Below are 25589 nucleotides of genomic sequence, written 5' to 3' on the forward strand. Positions count from 1 at the left end.
ATGCATGCCCCTCAGATGAGTTTCCATGGTAGCGCTAGCGACACATATCTCTGCATCCTCTAGTCACAGATGGTGTGATGATGGAGTGCAGTGGGTGGGGTAGAGATGATAACTTATCAATACATATTTGCATGTTTAGAGAGATGAGAGTGTCACTGCCTCTGAAATACAAATATTTGCAAATAACTTTATAAATGTGAATGTAAATAAACTATGCGTATGTGAGTTTGGTCAATGAGCATGCAAATCAAAACAGGTGGAAAAGGAATTAAACAATTAAACTCTTATCTCTCACAGCTAGACAGAAAACTGTAATCCTGATGCAGCACAGTTAAGGTATTAGTAATCGACCTAATCTCTAGATTAGCATTTTGAAGAACTATGAAAGTCTCAAGGGTTAATAAATAATGAAGTGAAAAAAAACTAATAGCTTTTTTTTAGTACGGGTCTTAATTATTTTCAAAGATATTTTCAAATAGTATCACTTAGGGTATGACTTTTTAAGGTCATCATTAATTTTTGAAGGGTTATACCAATTAATTTAGCAACCTGACATTATGTCATGCTATTAAAGGTCAAATTATTTATAATGTTATATTTATATAAGATGTACAGACCTTAAGGTACAGTCAGTGCACTATCAGAATAAAAGTTACATAAGTTGTCACTGGGACAGTACTTTTAAAAAAGGACTTAAAAATATGTAACATTTTGGTACAGATAGGTACCAATATGTACCTCGAAGGTACCAATGTGTACCTTAGAGGTACTAATATGCACCGTTTATGTGCAAAAGTGTACTTTTTAAAAAGGTAAATCTTGTCTTGTGCCTTTTTTCTGAGAGTGTAAGGCTACAAGGGTCCTGTCTCTGTTCAATATATTTTTTATTGTATTATTGTCAGATAAAAAGAAAATGCTTACTCTACTTTTTAAAATAATATTAGCATTAAATAATGTAATAATTCATTTTAAACAGTCTTACCACAAACACACACATTTGAATTTTGGAACTAGGTTTTTCTTTGTATTTATTGGGTATATTACATAAAGATGAAATATCAGGGCACATTTTGGGTTGGACATTCACAACATATAAACGAATACACCTTTTCAGATTTCTTCTTTTTCTCATAATACATATACCAGTTATACTGTTAGTGACAGCACATGAAAGATGAACCACAGACTTAACTTCTTAATTAATACTGAAAGATTTTCTTTGCAACAAAGAACCAAAAATAACATTTCTGTTTATCCATTTAACTATTACTGAAACTACCCATGTTCTTCTGTCCTCCAGATGGTAAGATTACAGTGGCCCAGCTGTGGCTTACTCTACCCAAGTGTGAGCCTCCCCTGCCTGGGCCCCTCTATTGTGTGGCCCCTGCCTGTCACTGTATGGAGGCCCTGGAGGTTTTAGGGGCCTCTCCCAGTCAGCGGTCTGGCCTGCAGCATAACACCCGGATTGCAGCCGCCTCTTTGTCTCCTCTGGTCTTTTATCCCCTGCCTCCTGTTGTGGGACACGGGCCAGGGTCACACCACAGTAACAGAGCCTCACGTTCAGAGGAAGCCTGTATCTTTTGTTCCATCCTGCTGAATGGGGCTGGACTATTTTTAAGTGTGGTGGGTTGTTACATATGGTTCCCCCTTCACTGTCATCACTCTCCTACTGTGACATCTTAATACAGGATGAAAAGAATTCAGTTAATAAGTCACCTGATGCTTTGTTTTCAACAAGCCCATGTTTCATGATGCCCATGAGGTGCCCTAAAACAGTAAAACAAGAAACACATACACTGGAAGGTCCCAAAACTGCAATACATAAACAGCAAGAGTTGTATGGACAATCTGGACATAGGAATCAAATGTCATTTTAATGTGCTATCAATTGGATACCCAGGGTGATGTCATTGTGTGGCATTTAATGGATAGATGAGAAGAATTTGATATGCTATATGACAAGCCCTGAGGTAGGACTATCATTATTTCAACTTTTTTTGTGCAATAGGAGGATGCACTTGGACTGTGTGAATAACAGGTTGTGCAACTTTCAGAATTATGCAGCATAGATTTTTTTAATCTTTGAAATGGCACATATAGAAATGGCTTTTAAAACACATTTTATAATATTTAAATGGCTGAATTTATTTTTTGGACCACTTCGAAATACATTCATTTTGAAGAATGCTCTTTCATAAGCTCAATGAAATTTTAATGCTTCTGCTATTAAAACATTATTGAATAGTTTTCCATCTTTAAAATTCCAATTAAACATCCTGTGCACTCATCTCTTAAACTTATGCTGGGATCTTTTAAAGCAAAATGCTGGGTTGCTTTAACACATTTTTGGGGTCAAATATAAACATTTTCTGGGTCATTTTAACTCAAGAGTTGCGATTGTCGCCCTTTTTGACCCAACGCTGGGTTTGAAATAACATTTCTTAGAGCGTGAGGTCTAGCCATTTCCAACTTGATTTCCAACGTGAAAGACAAAGAAGATAATCATAACAATTTACCATCATTGACAAGCTATGTAACTGCAGATGCCATGTTTCTATGGCAATATAATGCTGTTGAGTAACTTTAAAGGGATAGTTCACCAAAAATAAAAATTCTGTTATTATTTACACATTTTGAATTTTATTTAAAACCAAACTGATCCGGGGCACCATTGACTTCCATAGTATTATTTTTCTTCTTCAAATCAATGGTGCCCAAGATCTGCTTGGTTTCAAACATTTTTCAAAATATCTTCATTCGCATTCAGAAGAACAAAGAACTTTATACCGGTTTGAAACAACTTGAGGGTAAGTAAATGATGACAGAATTGTCATTTTTGGGTGAACTATCCCTTCAAGTGACTTTTTGTTATCTCATCAGAGAGACGGAGTATAGTTTATTTCGTACATGTACACAGACATTGGACGCATGTGCATTGGACACATACATTCTCCTGTAGGCGCATGGAGTATCCATAGTATATTCATAGTAGAGACCCTTTGGAACTAATATTATGGAAGTAATGTGATAAATGATGAAGAAGATGTTTTGATAAATGATGGTAAGCACACAATTGACGGTACCTATTGAATTACATCGTATTTGTTTTTCCTACTATGGAAGTCAGTTACAATCAGCTGTGTGTTTACTAGTGATGGGGACGAGACCGCCTAATGCCGAGTCCCAGTCAAGACCGAGTGTTTGAAGGGTCGAGACCGAGTCCGTTGGTTTTCAAATACAATCTAGTCAAGTCTGAGTCAAGACCGAGTCTTTGAGGAAGCAAGTCTGAGTCGAGACCGAGTTGAAGGGTCGAGACCGAGTCCGTTGGTTTTCAAATACAGTCTAGTCTGAGTCAAGACCGAGTCTTTGAGGAAGCAAGTCTGAGTCGAGACTGAGTCCTTTAGGAGTCGAGACAGAGTCGAGGCCAAGACCATAAAAAGAGTCGCCCACTGTGGTCCGAGACCGAGTCAGAGACGAGTCTGAGAAAGCAGAAGAACTAGTGATGTAGTACTGAAGTCTGATTTCTGCTTTCTCGGACTCGTCTCGGACTCGTTCCTGCAAAGACATCACTAGTACCCTGCTGAAAAAAACAGCATCAAACCAGCATGGACCAGCATGGGAATCATGCTGGTCTATGCTGGTTTAGCTGGTGGTCCCAGCATACCAGCACCAAAACACAACATATGCTGGTATGACCAGCATGGGATGCTGGTACTAATGCTGGTTTAGCTGGTGCTAATGCTGGTATGGTGCTGGTTTAGCTGGTGCTTATGCTGGTATGGTGCTGGTTTAGCTGGTGCTTATGCTGGTATGGTGCTGGTTTAGCTGGTGCTAATGCTGGTGCTGATGCTGGTTTGATGCTGGTTTAGCTGGTGTTCACTAGCAAACCAGCACCAAAACACAACATATGCTGGTCTTGCTGGTATGCTGGTTTTTTCAGCAGGGGTGGCCCGAGACCGAGGAGAAGGACTCGTAATTTCAGACCGAGTCCTCGAGACCAGCGCATTTTTTTATGTTCATTTAAAAAACCACACAACACATAATTATAATAATAATAATAATAAAATGCAATGTTGATGGGCATTATTTGAAAATGACATCCCACTGTGCAATGCAAAGATACAGCCATCAGAGTTGTTTATTTATCTATAGGCAGAAGATGATGCATGTGGTAGGGATTTTTTTATGATAGTAAAAGCATAGTCCATATTAAGACGTTAAGACTGCTCCTCTAAACAATTCCCAATCTAGCTTAGTCTGTAGGCCTAACTGTTGATTATTAACTGGGGTGATATTAAATCATGAATATGAAAACTGACATGTTTTTTATGGTCTTGGTCTCGACTCGGTCTTAACTCCTTAAGGACTCGGTCTCGACTCTGACTTGCTTCCTCAAAGACTCTGTCTTGACTCAGGCTTGACTCTATTTGAAAACCAACGGACTCTATCTCGACCCTTCAAGGGCTCAGTCTTGACTCAGACTCGGCATAGGCATAGGCGGTCAGCCCCATCACTAGTTCTTACCATCATTTATCAAAATATCTTATTTTGTGTTCATCAGAAAAAGAAATCCATACAGATTAAGAACAATATGAGGATGAGAAAATGATGACATCATTTTTATTTTTGGCTAAACTATCATTTTATGCATCGCATATTATCCATTATGGATCAGGGATTGACCCTAAATTGGAATTTTTTTGGTGACCCTTTTAAGAATCCCTAAACATTCAACAATAATGTACATGTGCAAACTCACATTTTAATTTTATGAAACTTATATTATTTACTTTTTTAAATCATTTAATTTTCTTCTTTGTGCTCTCTGTTCTCTCTGCATTCTTACATTTCAGGGCTGAAGTTGTATCTGTGCCCAGAAGCCTGTCGATACTCTTCTTGTCATTGGGTGAGAAACAAACAGATCATTATCAATCAAAGGCAGTAGCCAATCCCCATTACTATAAATCCTTCGAATACTGTGAATTAACAGATACTTCAGTCTCATAGTGCTCTTAGCGATACGATATTTCCCTCTTTCCCATATCTGTCTACACTATATGCATTATGAAATATATCATTTCTGTTTAATTTCCATTTTATAGAATAAACACACCAGAGAACCAATTAATTCTGTGATTGCAATCTGGGCAGTATATGTGTGTCTGTGCCCAAGCGGCTCTCCTTATTTTGCCAAGTGGTTGATGTTCTCAGGACAACATTATGTTAAACTTGGGACAACATTTCAATCAACCAATCAGATTTCAGAAATAATTTTAGCTTACAACCAGGATTAGCTGTTTCTAGACAATTGTTTTTCACTTATCATGTCCCTCTGATTTTAGGGTTTGGTTATGGTTAGGGTTGTGGTTTTATTTAGAAGAACGTTGTCCTTGGGTCAACACAATATGTTGCCCTGAGGACATCAACCACTTGGCAAAATCAGTTTGAGTGTGCACAGGCAAGGAAAGAATCAAACAAAGACAGTAAAACATTTTCACAAAAAACATGGCAGAAATCATACATTTAGAGTCTGATAAGACAGAAAGTCAAACAAACAAATATAACTTTTTGGTAATTTTATAACAATTTTAGATCCACAGGCCTGTTCACTCTTTCAGTATTGATCTTGGATGAATCAATAGCCATTACTGGACCAGACAGCCATGAGACTGTTCATGCTAGTTAAGTGCTTGGAGTTGTGTCTGGAAGTACAATATAATGGTGGTGCGATAGACAGGTTGAGGGTGTTTTATGATCTCAGACATCATTGTCATTGATCATCATGTTGAATCTGCAAAAAAATCTGAAAGTGTTATTATATTGGTACACATTTATTCATTTATTCCTCCAGCAGATGCTTCCTTCTCATATACATTTATTCATTTAAGAGATGCTTTTATTTAAAGCGGCTTATGAGAGATTGTTTATCAAATGTGCGCAATGTATGCTTATTTAGAGATACACAATTACGTAAACTACTAAAGAGATTAAATAGTTTCTCTATGGCTTTTCACAATAGTTTCTCTTTACAGTATGTGCATGTTCTGATATTATATATGAAGCCAAAAGGAAAGATCATACATGAATACGTTATGTGTGAACAGAAAGTTATGTAACTCTTATCAGCTTTTTCATATAATACTATTATCATTTTCTATAGCTAATATAGCTACTAACTAACCCTAACCCAAAACCTAAAACAGAAGAAACTTTTAGCACTAAAGTCAATTAAGATTTCTTTATCAACATAATTTCTTTTTCTAAAAGGAGATTTACAGTAGGAAGGAAACATGCACATATCCAGACCAATGCTTCTGCTTCATACTTTTTACGGGTGAAGGATAACAGGACACTAAAAGAATAAAACCGTGTGTGCATGGATCATGCATGTTGTTACCACTAGCCAGCTGGAGTTCAATTTAATTAAGTGTCCCCAGAGGAATGACTTCAATGCTGGGTAAAAGGGGTCTCCACTTACCCTCTTTCCCCATCCTTGCGCTTGTCAATTTCAGTGTGACAGGATTTCATCTGAATCTGCTCTCAATAACGCTAATAAACAGATGAAGGTCACCTTGGTACAGTCATTCAGGACATATGCAACATGTTAAATGTTACTGTGTGTAGTGTGGTTTAAGCATGTGTGGACCCTAAGTGGTACTGTTCTTCTAAATGGTGTTTTAGCATACATTCCACACCCTCTGAGTTCAATTAGCATGTTTTGGATTGACTTTCATAATGACTAGGATTATGAAAGATGGATTTACGGTCAGACAGATCACATATTCCTTTAGCCACAACCTATATATACACTATATATATATATATATATATATATATATATATATATATATATATATATATATATATATATATATATATATATATATATATATATATATATAGATATATAGATATATAGATATATATATATATAGATATATAGATATAGATATAGATATAGATATATATAGATATAGATATATATAGATATAGATATATATGTGTATATAGACCAGTTCAAATGATGTAAACAACACTGGTCCAGAAACACTTCCTATTACAGTTTGTGACAGTTATTTATTTTATTTCACATGTATTAGTATCTTTAAGATGTTTGTTTAACTTCAGTTAATTCAGGTTTATATGTTCTGTTGGTTTATTTTATCCCAACGTTTATCTAGTGTTAAAAAAAGGAAACAGGAAGTGCTTCTGGACCAGTGTTGTTTACATCTTGTAAAATGGTCTATATAATGGATAAATCACTATCAAGTGAACACAAGTTTGAATTTGTTTTTACAGAAGACAGTCAATTGATGATGCAACAACTGTCCACACGGGGGAGACATTACATAACCAGGCAAAGCTGTTTTCATATTTCCAGAGTTGCAAGTGTGTGTTTTTTTATACACCCATTCTTCTATTCCAATTTTAAGGTAGAATGGGCAAGTTCCTAGAGGCTAGCCATAGCAAGTTAGCTTTAAAAGCCATGAACTCTGCTTTTAGCTGTTATTTGATCCAGACATTTTTACTTCATAGCCGTCTTTGGTTTTTACGTCCTTTTTTGGTGCCACGTTTAGTCGGTTCAGGAGGAACATACGGTAGTCGCTGTTTGCCTTCCATTCTCATTGGTCTGGATGGTGTTAATGTAGGATGCAGTGTTGCCTATCAAAACTAGCAGAGTGCTCAGAGATATGCAAACAAAAAGTTTGACAGGCAAGTAAGACATTTCAAATGGGATATATTTCCTCTTCCGAAGGGCATTTTAAAGTGAAAACAATAATGGCCGTCATAGCCTATTAAAGATTGATTTCAAAGGATTCAACTGATGGCCAATTTTCTCCATGATGAGTCTTTGTGCAGGTATGCTCTTATGAATACACAAGCTAATACTAAAAGCTACCGGTACTGCAGTTACTTCAATACTTTCCCTGGTAACTAGTGTAACTAATTGCTAAAGAAAATTGTAATAATACATAACAGTTACAATATTGTTACAAGTTACTTTTTGTCCCAACGTCACCAACACAAGAAGGTCTTTTTTGTTCTGCCAACATGTTTGGTTCCTTCCATCTGCTTAAGCCCTGTTGCAGATTTTAGTATGTTACTGCTTTATTTAATTCCAGAAGTTGATTAAAAAATTGTTTGAGCCAGTTGTACTCTTCATAGTTTCACAGTCTGCAAGAAATATGCAATTATCAATTTTGGGAAGTGTAATGGAAAAGTAATGTAACTAGAAGTGTAACTAATTACTGTTGGCTGGCAGGAATAAGTAATAATATTACTTTTGAAAGGAATAACTAGTAATGAGTAATATATTACATTGTTTGAGTAACTAACCCAAACACTGTAAACTATAGAGTTATAGCATTGGTTTTGGGTTAATCTCCTAACACCTTCTTCATATTTATACTAAACAATTCATACAAAACTCACATAACAGGTCAGTTTCAAATGGGTTTGTTGGGATGTGTCATCAGATGTTCATTTTGACAAGTTATTCCTACAGGAAGTGCAGATATTTGTACAGTATACACACATGATCCTTCTTATCAGATCTGTTCATATCACACCTGGCAGGTGTATATGGAGGGAGTTACTCAAAACAGGTTGGACGAGTTAAAAGTGAAAGAAGAGCGAAGTGAGGTTGAATGGTTGACAAGCATCGGGATAATTTCTAACGGCAAGTAGATTTAAAACCTTTTTAATAGATAGATGTTTGTTGGTGAGATGATTTTAATAATATATAACTACAATACATGTCCATTACTACTACAGGTTTAAAGCTGATAGGAATAAAGAGTAAAAACAAATTGATTACATGATTGGTTAGATAAAATAGCATGAACTATTTCTATTAACATAAATTATTTCTATGATTAACTTAAGTTAACGTGTAAAATTGATAAACATACACCAAAACATTTAAGATTAATAATTTAACTAAATTAATGTTGTTTTGCCCTTTTTACCAAATGTGAGATAAAAAATATTTTCTATACATTTTTCTCTCCTCCCTATATTACTTTGCCATATTTGTTCATGTTTGACTTGTTCCCCTGTTGTTTTGAGCATTGCAGTGTAGAATTAGAACAAGAAATGTACATTTTGCTGTGTCCTTGATTTTAAAACCAGCAATGTCGACTACTATTATGGATTTACATAACTCTATAGTGTACATTTTTCCTCAATGCCTATACACACAGTGACCGCAGCTTAGTTTATTTTTATTATTCAAATATTTTGTTTGCAAAGGGCAGCATATGACGCGCACTTCATATCAACATCTTTGTTAATTTCAGTTCTGAAAATAACCAACCTGCGTGTGAATGCAACCATATTACATGTTATGTTAAAATACAGGACTGGCAACCATATTCTGCTGCTGATGGGTGAATGTGTCCTCACTGTGTTGTTTGACATTTAAATTAAATATTTTATTTCTGCTGTAACCCTCAAACTAGAGTAAGCTTGGTGACCCCTGGGAAACTTTTATTAAACCACAGTTTATACAGTAGTTACCACTGGTCTAAAGCTCAGTCTGAAATGGACCTTTACTTCAATACATTCCATTTAATGTGTTTACCAAAGTCCTGTATGCACTTGTTTACCTCCATTTTCAAGCGTATTGGAAAAAAATAAGGTAAACAACCTGTATATTAACGGCAGCAGATTGTATGCTCGCAATAATTTCAGACTTTTGTTCTTCCATTGTTTCTCAGTTCTCCTCATGTTTTCCTAGCTGTTCTGTTCCCTTTCACTGAAATCCACTTCCCCATTTGTTTCCACAGTGATTAATCAGTTAATTGATTTCTGCTTTGTCATTTGTTCTTGCTATGAATTTATTGCCCTGCCAGTCCCATGTTCTTCAGTTGTTCAATGTAGCTTGCCATTGGTTTAATGCCTTGTTTTATCATTGTTCTCAGTTGGATGTTTATCATCTGGGATATCTGGTTACTTGCGTCATTGTGGATGTTATAATTAGTGATGGAAAGCTTTTCAAAACTTTAAATCAATTGAACCAATAGCATTGAAAAATTATTCACTGTTTAAATCACTTCAAACACCTAAATATTCAATTCAATTTTATTTATTGTGTATATATAGTTTCTGAGTTGTTTAATACTCTGTGTTAATCTGTTATTAGGGGCCCAAGCACTGAAGGTGCCAGAACCCTATTGCATTCATACAGATTTAATTATTATTATTCATTTATTATTATATTTATTATTATGATGAAGATGATTATTATTTTTTTATTATTAGGGTCCCAAATTTCCCCACTACTCAGGTGCACATACACACCAGGTGGCGCTATAATAAGTGCTTTAACATTTTTGTTTATATCGCCACAACATATTACAATAAAAAAAATCCATGTGATCCTCTGCGTCAAGCTGAACAAATTGTATATCTTGGATATTTTGACATAAATTATTATGCAAAATTATTGTGTATAGCTGTGATTTATTTTAAAGTTTGTAGTATGTTAGTAACTTGTTTTAACATGACATTTTATATGACATGTGCTTTGTTTATTTATCTTTATTGCAATTGGGAATATATTTGATCAGACCATGTGTTCGCTGGTATTCAAACCAATTACCTTTATTGTGTTATTAGCATTATGCTCCGCCAAAAGATTGTACATACATACATCTCTATATACAGTGTATGTGTGTGTCTAATGGTGACTTTATGTTGCAGAGGGAAAAGGGAACAGCATTGCCCATAAAACCTCTCTCTGGAGAAATCTCTATAAGAAGAGAGAAAATAAGGACCACCATCTCAAAAATATGGAGATGAAGGAGGGCACTGCAGCATCTCCAGAACCAAGCAGTGTGTCTATAAAGAGTAAGGAGTCCATGCTAGATCGTCCTAATTTCAGTGATGAAGCAGTGAACTCTGAGCCCAGGCAGCTCTGCACAAAACAAATCCTGCTGGAGGAAACTGAAGACCTGCATCAGGATTCTCATCAACAAGTGAGAATCGTTCTGCAGAGAGTCAAAGACCAATACAAAACCAGCATGAAGAACAAATATGAAAGTTTATTTGAGGGAATCAAACAACAAGAAAATCAAACCCTCCTGAAGAGGATTTACACACAACTGTACATTATAGAGGGAGAGAGTGAAGGAGTGAATGAAGAACATGAGCTTTTACACATGGAGAAAAACATCAGAACACAACAATTACAAGACAAAACAATCTACTGCAATGACATCTTTAAACCCTTACCTGAACCAGAAGATAAACCAGAGAAAAGAAGAAGAAAAGAAGAAATCAAGAACGTTCTTACTAAAGGCATCGCTGGAATTGGAAAAACCGTCTCTGTACAGAAGTTCATTCTGGATTGGGCCGAGGGAACAGCCAATGAGGATGTCGATTTTATGTTTGTGTTTCCATTTCGAGAGCTGAACTTAATTAAAGATCATCAGTACAGTCTTCACAAACTTCTGGTTGACTTTCATCCCGAACTTCAAGATCTGGACTCAAAGATGTATCACGAGTGTAAAGTGGTGTTCATCTTTGATGGTCTGGATGAAAACAGAATGACACAGATGTTTTTAGACTGTGAGAAAGTGTCTGATGTGACTGAGACTTCATCAGTGGCTGTGTTGATATCAAATCTCTTGAAAGGAGATCTGCTTCCCTCTGCTCTCATCTGGATCACCTCCAGACCGGCAGCAGCCAATCAAATCCCATCTAAATACATCAACCGTGTGACAGAAATCCAGGGATTCAATGACATGCAAAAGGAGGAATACTTCATGAAGAGAATCAGTGATGAACATCAAGCCAACAGAATCATCTCACACATTGGAAGATCAAGAAGTCTGCACATCATGTGTCACATACCAGTCTTCTGTTGGATTTCATCCACTGTTCTTCAAAACATCTTGAATCAAGATAATGAGAGAGCAGAAATCCCCAAAAGTCTGACTGAAATGTACATCCACTTCCTGCTGATTCAGATGAATATGAAGAATCAGAAGTATGATGAGAGAGATCCAGAGAAACTCCTGCAGTCCAACAGAGACTTGATTTTAAAACTGTCTGAACTGGCTTTCAAACAGCTAATGAAGGGTAATGTGATGTTTTATGAGGAGGAGCTAAGAGAATGCGGCATAGACATCACTGACGCCTCAGTGTATTCTGGGATTTGTACAGAGATCTTTAAGGAGGAATCTGGGATTCATCAGAGGAAAATCTACTGCTTCATACATCTAAGCTTTCAGGAATTTCTGTCTGCTCTCTATGCATTTTATTATTATGTCACAAAAAATGTTGACACACTACAGTTTCATGATGTTGTTCATAGTCTGCATAGAGATACAGTAGATAAAGCTCTTCAGAGTAAAACTGGACATCTGGATCTTTCCTTGCGATTCATGCTGGGCATCTCACTGAAGTCCAATCAGAGACTCTTACAGGATCTACTGACACACATGGTTGACACCACAGAAACTATGAAGAAAACCACACATTACATCAAGGATAAAATTAAACAGAATAATCTCTCAGCTGAAAGATCCATCAATCTGTTTCTGTGTCTTCTTGAAGTGAATGATCGGACTCTGTACAGAGAGATTGAAGAGTTTGTAAGATCGGATAAACACTCAGAGAAGAAACTCTCTGCTGCTCACTGTTCAGCAATAGCCTACATGCTTCAGATGTCAGAGGAGGTGTTGGATGAGCTGAATCTGAAGAAATACAACACAACACTGGAGGGGAAAATAAGACTCATACCAGCTGTCAGCAACTGCACAAGAGCTATGTGAGTGTACATTTATGTTTCCCGTATTTGAGTAAAAAGTTGACTGCACAAAGATGACCTGATTTGGTTGAACACAAATTGCAACTGAGAGCCAAACCATATCACCAAACATCTGTTTTTTAATTAAGATGAAGAAACAGCTACAGAAATTAGTTGTTCACATACATTTGGTCAAACTGTAGATTTAAAATGGGAAATTAGTCAGGTGGTTATAATGGTCAGTTATTAAAGGAATACTCCACTTTAATAAAAAAAACTGCTGATAATTTATTCACCCCCATGTCATCCAAGATGCTTGTCTTTCTTTGTTCAGTTAAGAAGATATTAAGTTTTTTGAGGAAAACATTTCAGGATTTTTCTACATATAGTGGACTTCAGTGGACCTTAATAGTTTACAGTTTCTATACAGTTTAAAGGTCCCATTTTAGATATTGTGTAAGTGTAATGTTGCTGTTAGAGCATAAATAATACCTGCAAAATGATAAAGCTCAAAGTTCAATGCCAAGCTATATATTTTCTTTAATAGAAGTCCCCTTTCAAAGACTACAGCGAAAGGCCGGTTTGGACTACAGCCCTCTATTTTCTGGTTGAATGACGTCAAAATAAGAGTTTCTGACTAACCTCTGCCGCCAGGAATATATCAGTCGCTAGCTAAGCTTAAAAGGCTCTGGCTAAGCTAAGCTGCTGTTGAATCACAACACACTAAACAAGCTACACAATCAGAACTTATTACCTATTTATGAAGGAGGGACTTCATAATAGAGGGTATGCATTGCTAAAATAGACATTCTTCTCTGCCCTATTTTTTTCCCTCATGTGCATGGCTGTACCCACCATTGAGGTCCCTGAAGTCCGGACCTCTGTAATTTTCTGACATTCGTCTTATTTAACCCAACGCTCAGCGCTCGTTTAGCTTCTTGGGGCGCCGCGCAGACCGATTCAGTAGTAAATAGGCTTGTTCGACTTCATGCGGCGCCACTAGAACCGACAGCCGGGTGACGTCAAAGTACCGCGAGACGAAATTAGACTTTGTATGATTTCTCGAATCATTCTCACGGTACTTTGTCATCCGGCTGTCGGTTCTTGCGGTGCCGCATGAAGAAGCCTATTGACTCATGCCCTGTCCCAAATGGCCAGTGGCGGAGCCAGAGGGGTGTCAAGGGTGGCACTGGACACCCTTGACATGGCACTGGCCACCCCGTGTGCCACCCCAAATTTAATGCGCTACTTTCACTTAATCGCTATGTTTATTTTCGACGTGTGACAGCGCAGCACATTGTTAAAAACATTCTGAATATTAACCTTCCCTGCCGCGGCGCAAACTCTTTATTTTTCAATCACTGCGCAAAGAGACTTGGATTACTCTTCTGATTTTGGACATACAGATATGATTTATACATAATTTAAAACGTTAAAGTGTCATTTTTTTGTGTGTCTATAAAAACTGAATGTTGTGCTTTTCACAAAATTAAGAAAATAATGCGCGTTCTTATCTGTCCATCAGTGATGTCTTTTCAAAACGCGTCAGAAAAATAACTGTAACTTAACGAATACTTTTCATACATCAGAAGATAAATGTCATGTCTACATAATGCTTGGATTCTCTTTAAAATGATGTAAGTGACGTCATACATTGCTAATACTACATGATTTCACCGTATATGCTGGAAGTGTGGTAATTTTCTTGTGGACTGAATAAAGTCTAAGATTGCCAATTTTTTTTACAACAAAACCCAGCACCATGTTTTCATTCTTGACGTGATCTTTACTGCATATGATTAATTCGACTGGATTGCCACATTGAACTTGAAAGCGCGTTGCGCATATCCGATAGTGCGCGTGCACAGCCAGAGTTTAGCTTAAACGACTTCATGTTCGCGTCTTTTTGCTTAAACGGACAAATGCTCATATGTCAAAATAGCTGTCTTGGTGATTTTCATACTAAACATTTGGTTATGTACGTCTTAAACGAATAAACATTTTATTGCATTCGGTCCTAGCCTAACCTGTTGAAGTCTCTCTGTCATTAAAGTTAATTAAATATCAAAAGAAAAAAGAAAACTTTTGCATCTTCTGTATCTTCGTAAATAAAGATTAATCCAAACATCCTTTGTGTTGAGCTCTGCTATTTGAAATAAGTTTAAGGTTTATCATGGAGTTTAGATTTCCTGATCTTTTGCTTCATTAAAGGGATAGTTCACAAAATGAAAATTCTGTCATCATTTTTACATCCTTATGTTGTTCTAAACCTGTACGAATTTCTTTTTTCTGATGAACACAAAAGAAGATATTTTGATAAATGATGGTATACACACAGCTATAACCATTGACTTCAATAGTAGGAATAAAAACAGCATGATGGAATTCAATGGATATACCATTCATTGTGTGCTTACCATAATTTATCAAAATATCTTCTTTTGTGTTTATTAAAATAAAATACAGGTTTAGAACAACATAAGGGTGAGTAAATGATGACAGAATTTTCATTTTTGGGTGAATCCTTTTTCCAGACAGTAAATCAGATGTTAGAAATACAGTAGAAAGATTTAAAATTCACCCTTATTATGTTTACATCTAATGCAATCAAAATAATCATTTATGCTTTCTTGATATATGGTTACACGTCATTTTCTTTAATGGACTATGGACCCCCTAAAGTAGCTTTGGCCACCCCCTGGCCTCCCCATTAAAAAAATTCTAGTTCCGCCACTGCAAATGGCACATTCCGGACTTGTGGCTTTGATGACTACATGAAGTGCAGACCCTAGGGACCCTTGGCGCGAGTCCAAGAGGGTGCACCGAAGTTGTATTTTGGGACAGACTTGAGCCTCACACCGGAAATAGCAAAATAAGTTGCCAATCAGTGTGAACTCCTCCCTTCCGTCGTCTGATTGGTCTGATTTGTCTTTCGCAAGGACTTCTGGTTTGGTAGAGTCCGCCTGCTACAGTGCGGGCTTCGCCAAAGACCGCATCAAGGGTTCAAAGGGGGCACTGATGAGCACACTTCGGAGTGTAAAAATGACAGATGGGACACCCTACGGACTCGTAGACTAAGCAAGCACGCGCAATTTAAGGCCACGAGACCGAAAGTCCACATGAAGTGCGCCATTTGGGACAGGGCCTCAGTATGCTTTTAAATCAATCTCGCGGTAGTGTGATGTCACAAGCCAACAGCTGCGCTGCGCCCCATAAAGTAAGATAAAGTCAAAATGATTCCCAGATGACGAATCAAATCACAGACAGAGGTGCAACTCAAAGGAGAAAAGCTGCGCGATTCCTCAGAAAGTGGAAGTGCAAGAAAGATGTAAGTAGTCAAACGCTGACTATTATACAGCTGAATAATGATTAAATTCACTGCCTTGAACTTGAAGACCCGATGCATCGTGCGCGGGACAACGCTTCATCCACCCGTAGGGCGTGTGCACAGAGTTTAAATAAGCCCATGTTCGTCTTTTGGCTTAAACGGACAAATTCACATAACATTTGTGAATGTAGCTGTCTTAGTGAGTATCATGGTAAACAACTGATTATGTCTTAACAGAATGTAAACATTTTAATGCATTCGGTCTAAAGCCTGCCTAATAAACAGTATACCTGTTGAAGTCATTAAAGTTAAACAAAAGACAACGTGATCTCACAAAGTTCCGTGGGATAGTCACAGAATTTTTGCTCATTTTTTCTGACTATTTCATCCATATTTACTACACCATCAGAGTGACAGTGCTGTGCCGTTCAAACATATTACAATGAAATTGCGTATTTGACGTCTCCATGGTGATTGGTCAATAAACCTAGGGAGGCTGTATTTTAACCACAGAGAAACTGCTGATGCAGGAAAATGCTCAATGGTGATTGGTTGATTTTTTTCATCAATGGAAGCCAAAGTCTGCTATAGATTGTGTCTCTCCCCTTTCTGTCCATTTACGTGGACTAGCAGTAGTACCACAAGGGGGACTTCGACTTCAATAATATATTATGGTTTGTAACGGGGAAATTACAATAAACACACAATCTGAAGACAAAATTAATAACTGAAAATGATATTAAAAATGTATTGTATGGTACTTCTTTCATTTTTCAACCTAAAATGTATGAGTAGGCTGTGCCTCTCTTTCCAAGCCGCCACTGCTTATGCTTTGGTTGGGATTGTTTAGAGCACTTTGAAGCTGCATTGAAACTGTAAACTATTGAGGTCCATTGAAGTCCACTATATGGAGAAAATCCTGGAATGTTTTCCTTAAAAAAGTAATTTATTTTTGACTGAAGAAAGACATGAACATCTTTGATGACATGGGGGTGAGTAAATTAACTGAATTTTTTTAAGGAATTTGGAGTAATCCTTTAAGAAATTAAAGATTTAACTGTCATGTCCTTGCGTGCTGTTTTTCATCTCTCTTCTAGACTTACTGACTGTAATCTCACGGTTGAGTGCTTTAAAATTGTTGCTTCATTTCTGCAATCCTCAAACTCACCCGTGAGAGAGCTGGACCTGAGTAACAATGACCTGAAGGATTCAGGAGTGAAGCTCATCTCTGATGCTCTCAAAAGTCACAACTGTAAACTACACACACTGAGGTATTCATCTTTATATACTGATTTACTTATTTATAACAGAAAAAAGACAAACTAAACAGTATTATTACTCTCTGTAGATTATCAGGTTGTATGGTGACAGATGAAGGTTGTTGTTGTTTGGCTTCCGCTCTGAGTTCAAACCCATCATCACACCTGAGAGTGCTGGATCTGAGCTACAATCACCCACAACACTTAGGAGTTCAGGTGCTCTCTCAAAGACTCAATGATCCGAAGTGTACACTGGAGACACTCAAGTATGAACTCAACATTAATACTCACAATACTCTGTGTATGTGTGTGCATGTGTGCGTGTGTGTGTGACAGAGAAACAGAGAGTTTAAATGTGACTCCATTGTTTTTTTATATTTATTTATATAGAAACTTTTATAAATAATTCACATTTATTCACACAATGTTCATTTGAAGTCAACATTTGAAGTGGATCAAAAAGATTAATCAAAGTTGTCCTAAGACAAGAGGTCCATACGGCAAAAATATATATTTTTTTCTGGGCAAAAAAATACAGTATGTTTTAAATATATGCTAAATAAATTTTGCAGAAAATAAAGCTAAATTAAATATTTTTTACTTAGTTTTACAGTTTTTCTTGATTGCTTTGACGCAGCCGTCAACTTAAAATCCACGTTTTCAAAACCGTTACACACAGGCCTAAACAGTGGCACTCATGGTCAAAAACATTTAAATTATGCAACAAAAGCTAAATCTGCCTTCAAACAACACAACTTGCACACAAGTATATGAGCTCTGTCAGTCAATCATTACACAGTTGACAACAAAATACAAAATACTCAGTGCTAATTAATGCACCATTGCCTGTCCATGTAGCCTATTGCCAGTGCCATTTGTTGTCTTATATAGACTGTGTCAAGTTTGCCTTTAGGCAAAAAAATTGGATCCAGAATTAGAAATGCTGTGATGCATTTTTTATTGATTCCATGACACAAATTTTTGTCAAACCATATCTAAAAAAAAAAAAACTAATACTGTAAATATTATAGAGAATACATCTAAACCAAAACGCAATAAAAGACATAGTCACTATTGATACCCAGTCTCTTCTGTCTTGACGATGGGGCCACATGGCCTCATCCAGATCACAAGATCACATTCAAAATCCTCTCTTGCAATGCACCTAGGGAAAAATCTTCTTCCATGCCTTATCCAACCTTGACATTCCCCTGCACCTATTTCTTGGGCAGCAGCAGGCATTGCAAGGGCATTTGCTCTTAAGGATGGTGATCATAAACTTTCCACCTCCAAGCACTGAAGAACTTCTCTATGGAATTCAAAAATGGGGAATATGCTGGGAGGAACAGCATCATCATACAAGGGTGTACATCAAACCACACATTGACAAGGCGAGAGCGGTATAAAGCCATAGACCTCCTCCATCCATGCTGGCAAAGAACAACACAGATGTGATATCTTTTTTATAAGGCCTGCAGACTGATTGCTATACTTGAAGATTTATGTGAAGGAGTGTCAAACAGGTGCTTCAGTGAGTTCATACTGATCTAGGCAGTTTCTAATAGGTAGGAATAGATGGTTTCTGTTTGTTTAAAGTCAACATTTAGACCGTAAGGTACAAGAGTTCTTAATGTATGTATCCAATATGCTTCACGCCTAAGTAGAATGCAGTCAAGATCACCACCTCTCCTCAGTAAAGTGACTCGTGCCCTCTTTTTTGAAGGATACTATGCATATGTTGTCTTTCATAGATTCCATTAATCCAATACCTGAGGACATTTTACTGGTCTCATTTGATGTTCAATCTTTATATACATGTATTCCACACAAAGAGGGTGTTGAGGCTATGGTCCACTTTCTATCTGAGCGTACTGATTTAATTCCTTCTAATGAATGTATTAAGACACTATCGGAAATTGTACTTTCCTATAATTATTTTATATTCCAGAATGATTTTTAAATTCAAAAGAGAGGCGTGGCAATGGGTAGTACATTTGCACCCTCTTTTGCGAATCTTTATATGGCTCTTTTTGAGGAGAAATTTGTTTACTCCAATCATGGGTTTTCGACCAACATATTGATTTGGAAGAGATATTTGGATGATTGTTTCTGTCTCTTCAAAGGTGATGTTACACAACTCCATTCCTTTTTTCAATATTGAAATGGCTGTTCAAAGTTTTTGACATTTACTATGGAGTTTGATTTAAATAAGGTTAGTTTTCTGGATTTGTGGATAATCAAAGAAGGCAACTATCTTTATACAGATCTTTACAAAAAACCTACAGCTCGTAATACTTTCTTGAGAGCTGATTCCTATCATTCTTTACCTTTAAAGAACAGCCTACCTTATAGCCAAATGTGCCGGATAAAAAGAATTTGCAGCAAACCAGACGATCTTAATAGGAATTTTAATATTTTAAAAGAATCTTTTCACTGTAGAGCCAATTTACCCTAAAAAAATAAATTCAAATAGCTGAGAAAAAAATTGAGGGACGATCTCGACTTGATCTGTTAAGAAAGAAGGAAAAACATCAAAAAAGATTCTCTGTGGTTTTTACTACAAAATATACTAAAACATCGGAACAAATTAAGAAAATAATTAACAAACATTGGCACATTTTAAAAACTGATAGAAGTCTTGAATCTTTTCAGGATCCGCCTCTCACGGTGTTCAAGCGCGGACGTAATTTGAAAGATCATCTAAGATCATATCTATCCTCTCCACCTGTCACAACACAAACGACATTAACACCAATTTCTGAAGGTAACTATCGATGTGGCTCATGTAGTCAATGTAGCTACACTTACCGTTGTACTTCATTTAAACATCCGCAATCTGGGACACCGATTCCTATTAAAGGAATTATAAGTTGTAAAACAAAAGCAGTTATCTACCTCATAACATGTCCTTGCGGTAAATCATATGTTGGCAAAACATCGCGTGAATTGAAAACACGTATTTCAGAGCATCGCAGTACAATCCGATGTAAAAATATGAATTATCCCTTGGCTGCTCATTTTGTTGAATTTAACCACCCTATTGCTTCCCTACGATATGTAGGAATTGAACGAGTCGCTTTACCGAGGAGAGATGGTGAAACAATCCAACGAGAAAGAGTTAACACATTTGCAAGAAGTGCCTTCTGCTTTGCTGAGATAGTGATGATGAAAACTGAGTGGATCCTAGTTTCTTTAACCAGGTCAAAGTTAAGTTAACCTTCATATATTAACATATTCAAAAATGTAGTTCAAGGGCAACAAATACATTCCAAATTTACAACCCATATGGCAAAATATATATTTTTCCAAAATATAAATGTTTGTTAAGTATGTATGAAATGTACAATTTTATAAAATAAATTTTTGCAGTTGAAAATTACTTAATACTTTCTACTTGTATACAGGTTTGTAACATGCAAAGTTAAAGAAACTCAGTTTTCATCATCACTTTCTCAGCACTTTCTCTTTGGATTGACACCTTTTCCCACCCTCTTGCAAAACATTAAACACGGATGTCATTCAAGCAGTCCAAAGTCCATTCTTTTAGTTATGGTAACCAATCAGAAACCATCTTTTCCTAACTATAAGAAACTACCTAGATCAGTATAAACTCACTGAAGCACCTGTTTGACACTCCTTCACAAAAATCTTCAAGTAGCAATCAATCTGCATGCCTTATAAAAAAGATATCACGTCTGTGTTGTTCTTTGCCAGCACGGATGGAGGAGGTCTAAGGCTTTATGTAATGTCATAAACATGCGTGTCAATGTGTGGTTTGGTGTACAACCTCGTATGATGCTGTTCCTCCCAGTATATTCCCCATTTTTGAATCCCATAGAGGAGTTCTTCAGTGTTTGGAGGTGGAAAGTTTAATCCTTTGCTCAAGGTTGGATAAGAAATGCAAAAAGATTTTTTGCAAGGTGCCTTGCAAGAGAGGATATTAAATGTGATCTTGTGATCTGGATGAGGCCATGTGGCCCCATCGTCAAGACAGAAGAGACTGGGTATCAATAGTGACTATGTCTTTTATTGCGTTTTGGTTTAGATGTATTCTCTATAATATTTGCAGTATTAGTTTTTTTTAGATATGGTTTGACAAAAATGTGTGTCATGGAATCAATAAAAAATGTATCACAGCATTTCTAATTCTGGATCCAATTTTTTTGGCCAAAAGGCAAACTTGACACAGTCTATATAAGACAACAAATGGCACTGGCAATAGGCTACATGGACAGGCAATGGTGAACTGATTTGCAGAGTATTTTGTATTTTGTTGTCCACTGTGTAATGAATGACTATAGCTTCATATAGTTGTGTGCAAGTTGTGTTGTTTGAAGGCAAATTTTGCTTTTGTTGCATATTTTAAATGTTTTGGTGCGGTTAGAGTCTTTTGCAAACAAAATGTGTCAGTTTGACCACGAGTGCCACTGTTTATGCCTGTGTGTTAACTGTTTTGAACATGTGGAGTTTAAGTTGACGGCTGCGTCAAAGCAATCAAGAAAAACTGTAATATATATATATATATATATATATTTACTTTTTCAAATATATTTCAAAATATACAAAAAATGGCAAAAAATATACTGGTGAAAAATAAATTTTGTAAACATATTTAAAAATAGGTATTCAGCATTTTCTGTATATTTTTATATATATTTTAAATTCTATTTGAATATAAAATGTTGACTCTTATATTAGTAGAGAGGAACAGAAAAACACAGACATCGGGCCCTATTTTAACGATCTAAGTGCATCGTCTAAATGGGTGTCCGATGCCACTTTTGCTAATTTAACGACGCGAAAAATGGTTTGTGCGCAGAGCGCATGGTCGAAAAGGGTTGTACAAATTTTCCTAATGAATAATGGGTGTGTTTTGGGCGTAACGTGCAATAAACCAATGAGAGTCTTATCTCTTATCCCCTTCAAAAGCCAGTTGCGCTGGTGCTGTGCTTAATCCCTATTCAGATGACGGACCCTGTAAACTGAAAAACTAAGCGGAGGAAGAAGACCAGTTAAAGAATAATGTAAAATAAATTTGTTGTTTTCATTTTTATTGACATTTTAATTTTTTGAATTAAAACCTTTAAAAGCCCTTTTCTTTCAGTCATAGAAGTACAAATAGCAGGCTTTGAATTGCTGTAAATGTATTGATATCCTACATAATCAATGTAATCTTGTTAAATAATTTGCAAATATGCAAGAAAAGGTTTGTACTCTAAAAATACAAACAAGAGATAAAGGATTTACAAACGTGCAGAGAGTCAAGGCGTTTCAGCACTAGAACATCGCCATGGGATTTTTACAAAGCATTTCTTAAAATGTTTCTCATCTCACCATATCCACAGGTACAGTGTCATCATGTACAATAAATCCGTAAGTTAGCATTTAAAAATAGATGCATTTGTTTAAAGCAAAGCATTTATTTACTTACCAGGCTACAGGTGAAGCAGCTCTTTGTGCCTTCTAACGTCTCATAATTAGTCCTCATTTATGTCCAAGAGACTCAATAATAATCTTTTACATTCAATCCTTTAATCTTTCATATTTAAAAGCGTTTTTGTGCTGCTGCACATTCATGTATGTGATAAGCAAACCTGCGTTGTCGTCCCGTTTATAGGCGCATATTACTAATGTGCTCTTTAAATAACAAAAACATATTGCGCCATTGACTTTAGACTTTAGACCAGGTTTTTGTTGCTCAATGGCGTAGTCTATTTTAGTTGCCTAAAAATAGCAACGCCCCAACAATGCGCCTGAACACACCTCGTTTTCAGACCAGAATGCCCATGGGCGCAAAAGGGGGCGCGAATGCATTTGCTATTTAAACAACGTGGCGCTAAACGTGAAAATGATAATTTCGCAGAGTGGAAACCCATCATGTTTGTGTGTTTTGTGTGTGTACAGTTTGGAACATGGAGGAGCATTCAGAATTAAAGCAGGACTACGCAAGTGTAAGTCTACACACACACACACACACACACACACACACACACGCACGCACGCATGTGCACACACACACACAGTTTATTTTCTTTGTAGGGATTTTTAGACATAATGGTTTTTATACTGTACTGGACTTGGTGTGCATTTAGCAACACAACCGATATACTAAAACATGCAAATAATACACACACACACACATGCACATTACACAAAATGTATTTACACTGTAAAAAGTGCAAAGTTGGATCAACTTAAAAAAATTACATTAATTGGTAACGCCTTAAAAATGTAAGTTTTTTTTTCTTCAACTTACATTTTTCTACTTAAGTAAAATTTTAAGTTAAACAACTTAATTTTTTTGGTGTTACCAATTGAAATAATTGTTTAAGTTGATCCAACTTTTTACAGTGTAGTGATGTTGTGTTTTTAAATGTCTGTTTTTGTGTTCAGATGCCTGTGATCTCCGACTGAATCCAAACACAGCAAACTCTAATCTCATGCTGTCTGAGGAAAACAGAAAAGTGACATGTGTGCATGATCCACAGCCGTATCCTGATCATCCAGAGAGATTTAATGAGTGTGCTCAGGTTATGTGTGAAGAGACTCTGACTGAACGCTGTTACTGGGAGGTTGAATGGGATACCTGGACTCGTGTAGCAGTGACCCATAAAGATGTTAACAGAAAAGAAGGGATGAATAGTTTGTTTGGGAATGATGATAAATCCTGGTGTCTTTTCTGTACTCATGATGGATTTACCACCTGGCATGATAGTAAGAAAACAGACATACCCGCTCCTTCACCTTGCTCTAATAGAGTAGGAGTTTATCTAGACTGGTCAGCTGGCACTTTGTCCTTCTACAGCGGCTCAGTAGAAACACAAACACTCAAACACTTACACACATTCAACACAAAATTCACTGAACCTCTATATGCTGGATTTATGGTTCGTTACGGAGCGTCTCTATGTCAGATTTAACTTCATGTGAGCTTTCCGAGCAGGCAGTGATGCGAATAGTACATAAAAATCATTTCATCAGTAAAATATTGTAAACAAATAAGTAGGACTTTCTATTTCAGCATTTTTTAGTTGGTGCATTTTGTTAAGACCACTGCAGGATTAGGACTTTCACAGTCCATTGTAGGGTCCCAGCCGTGTCTCCCTACAAGAACATTGTGGAGATATGGGGTGTGATATTTTGACTCTGGATGACTAGCGTGTACACTCAAAACACCCTTGCATCTAAGTTTTAATTATTTATTTAGTAATATTTTTCATAATTAAAGGGCGCGGTGCATGATTTTTTAAAAACACTTTGGAAAATGGAGTCGGGCCGACTACCAAAACACACTTGTAGCCAATCAGCAGTAAGGGGCGTTTCTAACTAACATTGTTGCCTGGTTTGTGTATGTGTGGGGCGGGTCTATCAAAAGAAGGTCAAGATTCAATTGGGGTAGGGGCGTGTTTGTTTAGCTGATTTGTATAAAATGTATAAATATAACTGTCAATGTACAAAATATTGCATATGTAAACTAGATGAATACAGAAAACTACTATAAATCAATAAAAAGGCTTTTGAGTTGGACCACATACAGTAAAGTGGACATTTCATGAATCTGTATGATTTATGATCTATATTTTATATACAGATGTGACATACACTACATTAATGGATAAGTGCAGGAGTCAGATGAGTTTAAATACAACAGATCTGCTCCAGTGTATTTACTGTAAGTTAGAGAGTCAGCAAAAATATCCTTATAACCACAGCATAATGAGCCAGACTTTATTTAAAACAACCAATCCAAAAGGGTAATCTAAAAGCACTAATCAAATAACAGGCAATAACATGATTTGTGGAAACATGAAACATGGTAAGAATGAACAATGGCAATGAACATAAATGCTCAGTAGTACACAGTAACACTGACAATACTTCGCAATGGTAATATGAAAATAGTGTAACCCTTATTTTCTGTTGTAACACTCCAGTCTCTTCGGCGTGGATAAACATAAATAAAACACGGGTTACACCGGTAATAATTCACGTTTCATATTTTATTCGGAAGCATCGGCAGAGAAGCACGAACAGCTGCCTAACGCACACACTCTACAAACTTTTTGCTCTCTCTCTTTTTTTTTTACACATGCGCACTTCCCTTAAAGGGGCAGATGCACTACAAAGTATTACAGAGAAATATATATGCACAAGGCATATGAAAACATTTCTAAATAACTCTAAGTGTTTAAACATAAGCTCTTTTCCCTTTTTGTTTTTATAAAATCATAAATCAAAAACAATAAAA

At 36.5% G+C, this 25589-nt stretch overlaps 1 protein-coding gene across 1 annotated transcript; it reads left to right on the plus strand.

Moving 5' to 3' along the window:
- Positions 1-10732: 10732 nt before the first annotated feature.
- Positions 10733-25045, plus strand: LOC135717907 (NLR family CARD domain-containing protein 3-like). The gene is made up of 5 exons (XM_065240235.1): positions 10733-12775; positions 17180-17353; positions 17431-17607; positions 23246-23292; positions 23735-25045. The coding sequence occupies exons 1-5, from the start codon at positions 10794-10796 to the stop codon at positions 24259-24261; spliced, it is 2907 nt and encodes a 968-aa protein (XP_065096307.1). The 5' UTR covers positions 10733-10793; the 3' UTR covers positions 24262-25045.
- Positions 25046-25589: the final 544 nt, after the last annotated feature.

This window comes from Paramisgurnus dabryanus, chromosome 7, assembly GCF_030506205.2.
Source record: "Paramisgurnus dabryanus chromosome 7, PD_genome_1.1, whole genome shotgun sequence".
Classification (NCBI taxonomy): Eukaryota; Metazoa; Chordata; class Actinopteri; order Cypriniformes; family Cobitidae; genus Paramisgurnus; species Paramisgurnus dabryanus.

Coding starts and splice junctions, on each gene's coding strand:
- LOC135717907 (XM_065240235.1), top strand. CDS start 10,794: ATGGAGATGAAGGAGGGCACTGCAGCATCTCCAGAACCAAGCAGTGTG. Junction 12,776..17,179: donor AGCAACTGCACAAGAGCTAT/GTGAGTGTACAT, acceptor TCTCTCTTCTAG/ACTTACTGACTGTAATCTCA. Junction 23,293..23,734: donor TAAAGCAGGACTACGCAAGT/GTAAGTCTACAC, acceptor TTTTGTGTTCAG/ATGCCTGTGATCTCCGACTG.